The sequence below is a fragment of the Empidonax traillii genome, unplaced genomic scaffold (assembly GCF_003031625.1).
Source record: "Empidonax traillii isolate 1590-97213 ecotype Southwest subspecies unplaced genomic scaffold, ASM303162v1 scaffold3122:size15159, whole genome shotgun sequence".
Classification (NCBI taxonomy): domain Eukaryota; kingdom Metazoa; phylum Chordata; class Aves; order Passeriformes; family Tyrannidae; genus Empidonax; species Empidonax traillii.
In genome coordinates this window covers 1-3,877 of record NW_020958315.1, presented here as the reverse complement: position 1 = coordinate 3,877, position 3,877 = coordinate 1, and the positions used below count along the sequence as shown (strand labels likewise).

Genomic DNA, 3,877 nt, shown 5'->3' with positions numbered 1-3,877 from the left:
TGGCACTGGCACACGGACACACAGGGTGCAGACAGACAGGTGGACGGACGCCCAGTACGGACTCGGTCGCCAGCAGCTTGGCCGTCAGCCAGTTCCTCCTGACAGCCACCATCATCCAGCGCTGGCAGAAGAGGTAGGCACAGGCCACGAGCCCACACACCACCCTGCAGGGAGAGGGTGGGCAGGGGTGCAGGCAGGGCACAGGCAGGGCACGGGCAGCCCCCCAAACTGCCCCCTCCATACCCCAAAATCACAAAGAAGAAGGTCTCCAGGAGGTCGAAGGGGAAATCGATCTTGAGGTCGACCTTAAAAACAGCCACGATGGTTTCTGGGAGGGGGGAAAGGAACGAGTGGGTGGGTTTGAGGGTGGGCACCCCACAAACGCTATTGGAGGGGGGGTTAGGGGGGATGGGGGCCCATCCTGCCCGCCCTGCCTTGCCTTGCTCGCTGTTGAGGACGGCGAGGAGGCGGAACATGAAGGCGCCGCAGGTGGCGGCGAAGAAGCCGCGCCAGTAATCGCGCACGGCAAAGTGGGGGGACATCACCTCGATGCTGAAAAGAACCCCTGGGACAACAGAGAGGGGGGTCAGGGGGAGATGTTGGGGTCCCCGGAGCGGGGCTGGGGGGGATCCTCACCGCTGACAGGCGCCCCGAAGACCGTGGCCACCCCGACGGCTTGTGCTGCCACCAGCATCTCGCGCTGCTTGAACTTGTTCTGCGGGGTCAGGAGAGGGGGTTTAGGCACGACCCCGATTTTTTGGGGTGGTAAAATAAATGCCCCCCCCCCTCCAGTTTTTTTTGGGGGTGGCACCCCCACCTCATACTCCCTCGTGACTGAGGTCCTCATCTTCCCCAGATAGGCCGCAGCCATGGCGGAGAGGTGGACGTAGGGCCCCTGGTGCCAAGGGGGGGACGCGGCGCTGAGCGTCCCCCCAGCACGGCACCAACCACAACCACCGGCGGTTTTAGGGGTCTGGGGGGTATCCCTCACCACTTTCCCGAGGAAAACAGTGCTGCCACACAGCAGGGTGCAGGTCAGCCCCACCACCTTGGCCCCAAAGTTCTGGATGGCCAGGTAGTCCTCCAGCACCACGCCCATCAGGATGGTCTTCAGCTCCGGGATGCCGGAGCCTGGAGTGGGGAGAGGGCAGCACCCAAATCTGAGGGGTCCTCCCTGTTACCAAGGGGGAGTTCTGGGGAGCTGGGAAGGTCGGGGTGCAGCTGGCTCACCTGAGGAGCATGGGGTGATGCTCTGGGAGAAGCCAGTGGAGAAGGTGGCCATAGCCGTGGCGTACAGGGTCCACGAGAGGTACTTGAGCACCCCGATGTCCCCGACCTCTTGGTAGAGCCAGCGGTGGGCTGGAGAAGAAGTGCTGGCAGGGAAAACACCCCCTCCACCCCAAAGACTCCCCCCATATCCTCAGGGAACCCCCAAACCCCAGGTGAGGCCCCTCAGGGAGCTCCTCATTCACCTGCATAGACCCTGGAGACGAGGTGGTCCATCATGAAGCTGATGGTGGCCATGAGGACCCCCAGGATGAAGAGGAAGTACCAATCCTCCCCGACGCGGAAAAGCTGCCGTTTCACCCACTCCAAGCACACTGTGGGAGGGGAAAACGAGGCGCTGACCCCCCCAAAAACACCCCTCCCCAAAAAAAAATCTCCCTTTTTTGGGTGGGGGTCTCACCTCGGAGCCTTCTCCGGGCGGTGGGGCAGGGTCTCCACGTGTGCTTCGACACCAGCACCCTCTCCTCCTCCTCCTCGTCCCTCTCCCCCCGGGGCCCCCCAGGGACGGGGTGCTCCATCCCGGGGACCTTCTTGGGGACAGCACCCCCTTTCTTTTGAGCACCCCCTCACCCGTCCTCCCGCCTCGGCCTCGGCTCTTGGACTGAGGTTGTAAACGAGCTCATTAAAAACGACCTTGACGGAGCCGACGGACCCGCTGGGGCTGGAGCGAGCCGGGTTTTCCCCTCCCTCCACCACCCCCGGGCTCCCAATCCCCGCGTACATCCCGCGGCGGGGAGGATTTAATAAGTGTTTTAATGAATTATCCCGATTATTCCTTCATAATAGGCACCGCATTCCACGGCGCTGAGGTGGGGGGGACGGAGGGGGGTAAAATTTCCACCGTCTCCGGCGCAAGACCTAAATTTAGCCGGTTTTACGAGAGGTCTGGCAGGCGGCCGGGAGCCTTAACGAGGCTTTAAAAAGCTCGTCAAGTCGAAATATCCCGAAATAACCGATCCGGCGTCGCCTTCGCCGGGAGGAGGACGAGGAAGAGGCTCCTGCTTTTCCTCCCCCGCGGGAGTTGGGGGTCGCAGGTTGGGGGGGGAGGCGGCGGATGACGGTGAAATGGAGCTTTTCGGGAGCTTTGTCCGGCCCCACGGTGAGCCCTTGGGGTTCCCAGGTGAGTTTGGAGGCGTTTGGGGGTGAGGTGGGGGGGGATCCTCAGCAAGCCATGGCTGTGACCCCCCCAAAACCTGTGCAGCAGCTCGTTCCGGGAGCGCGGGCGCGGTGAAGACTTTGGGGAACACTTACCAGTTCACGGTGGACGTCAGCGACTTCGCCCCCGAGGACATCGTCGTCACCACCTCCAACAACCAGATCGAGGTGCACGCCGAGAAGGTGGGTGCTCTCTCCCTGCCCTGCTCACCCCCGAGCCGGGGGGACCCCAAAATCCTCGACTGGTGGACACGGGGACCTCACCTCAGCTCCCACCCAACAGCCGTTTCATTCACCACTAATTAATGGTGACGGCAGGGAATAACGAACCCCCAATCCCGCTTGCACCCCAAAACCACCCCTTTCTCGCCGTTTCCCCCCAGCTGGCTGCGGATGGCACCGTCATGAACACCTTCACCCACAAATGCCAGCTGCCCGAGGACGTGGACCCTACATCGGTGTCGTCCTCGCTGGGGGACAACGGCACGCTGACCATCCGTGCCCAGCGCCGGCCGGCCAAGCACTCCGAGCACGTCCAGCAAACCTTCCGGACTGAGATCAAGATCTGAGGGGGCCGGGGGGCTCTTTCCTCCCCCCTCTCCCCTCCCTCGTTAATGATTTGGGCTCTTTGGGAAGGAGGTGGGATGTGGGGTAGGGAATGGGAGCGCTCCCTCTGCCGTGGGGTCAGACCTGTCCCGAGCTGCATCCCGGCACCCACCGGAGAAACTCCGGAGGGGAGTCCCAGCTGCAGCAGTTTTTAGCTGGCGCGTGTTGAGGGGGAAGATCCAGCGTGCCAAGAGTCCCCCCGGGAGCCAAATTCCCTTCCCGACCTTCCTCCGGAGCTTGTCTTTGTATATACAGCTTGGGATAAATTATTTGAGAATGTCTGCCTGCTGCCTGCTCCGTTTTGTCACGTTTTCTCGATGTTTTACCCCCACCCCGGGGTGTGGGTTCAGCCCTGAGGGGCGTCTCGGGAAAGGGGTATTCCACCATCCCGACAAAATCCCGCACCAGGAGCGGCTCCGGCGCCCGCTGCCCTGTTTATTTCCAGCCCGGGGTGACTCATTTCTTCCCCACCGCTCTATTTCTGAGCCATTCCCTCAGCTGTTCGGCTGCCGACCCACCTGGAAGGGCACCAAACTCTCCTTCTCCCCTCGCCCACCCTCGCCCACCCCTCTTGGGATGCCCCCCACGAGCCGGGATGGTGGTCCCGCTGTAGCCGTCAAACCCGAGGGTTTCTTTCTGGGGGCCCGAAATGTCCCCCCACGGGCCTGGCTCCATCTCCCTGTGTGTACAATCAACACCGAGGCGCCAGTTCGGGCCGAGGGACTGTTTATAGAAAGCACAGAGCGCCCGGCTCGTGTTGCCGCTCCCGCTCCAAGGGCAGCTCGTTCCCTTCATCCCAGAACGACTCGTGACTCCCATGAAACACCTG

At 62.4% G+C, this 3,877-nt stretch overlaps 2 protein-coding genes across 3 annotated transcripts in view; one reads left to right on the top strand and one right to left on the bottom strand.

Moving 5' to 3' along the window:
* LOC114072397 (chloride channel protein ClC-Kb-like) overlaps window positions 1–1,881 on the bottom strand; it is a 9,299-nt gene extending 7,418 nt beyond the window's left edge. The window contains exons 1-9 of the mRNA XM_027910300.1: window positions 1,688–1,881; window positions 1,473–1,601; window positions 1,231–1,359; window positions 992–1,131; window positions 818–895; window positions 637–715; window positions 440–565; window positions 244–328; window positions 7–164 (exon numbers count right to left, since the gene is read on the bottom strand). Coding sequence (XP_027766101.1) covers window positions 7–164; window positions 244–328; window positions 440–565; window positions 637–715; window positions 818–895; window positions 992–1,131; window positions 1,231–1,359; window positions 1,473–1,601; window positions 1,688–1,805 — 1,042 coding nt within the window. The 5' untranslated portion in view covers window positions 1,806–1,881. The remainder of the gene's footprint in view (window positions 1–6; window positions 165–243; window positions 329–439; window positions 566–636; window positions 716–817; window positions 896–991; window positions 1,132–1,230; window positions 1,360–1,472; window positions 1,602–1,687) is intronic.
* Window positions 1,882–2,264: 383 nt separating this feature from the next.
* On the top strand, window positions 2,265–3,329 carry HSPB7 (heat shock protein family B (small) member 7). Of its 2 annotated transcripts, none has more exons than XM_027910302.1 (3): window positions 2,265–2,407; window positions 2,492–2,625; window positions 2,826–3,329. In XM_027910302.1, the coding sequence occupies exons 1-3, from the start codon at window positions 2,353–2,355 to the stop codon at window positions 3,009–3,011; spliced, it is 375 nt and encodes a 124-aa protein (XP_027766103.1). In that variant the 5' UTR covers window positions 2,265–2,352; the 3' UTR covers window positions 3,012–3,329. The 2 variants fall into 2 exon arrangements, with proteins under 2 accessions (XP_027766103.1, XP_027766102.1); XM_027910301.1 differs by having other exon boundaries at window positions 2,269–2,407; window positions 2,489–2,625.
* The last annotated feature ends 548 nt before the right edge of the window (window positions 3,330–3,877 follow it).

What these genes read in the sequence shown, in the direction of transcription:
- HSPB7 (XM_027910301.1), top strand. Translation starts at nt 2,353, where the DNA reads ATGGAGCTTTTCGGGAGCTTTGTCCGGCCCCACGGTGAGCCCTTGGGG. An exon ending in TGAGCCCTTGGGGTTCCCAG is followed by an intron (nt 2,408 to 2,488) that starts GTGAGTTTGGAG and finishes AAACCTGTGCAG; the next exon opens with CAGCTCGTTCCGGGAGCGCG. An exon ending in TCGAGGTGCACGCCGAGAAG is followed by an intron (nt 2,626 to 2,825) that starts GTGGGTGCTCTC and finishes GTTTCCCCCCAG; the next exon opens with CTGGCTGCGGATGGCACCGT.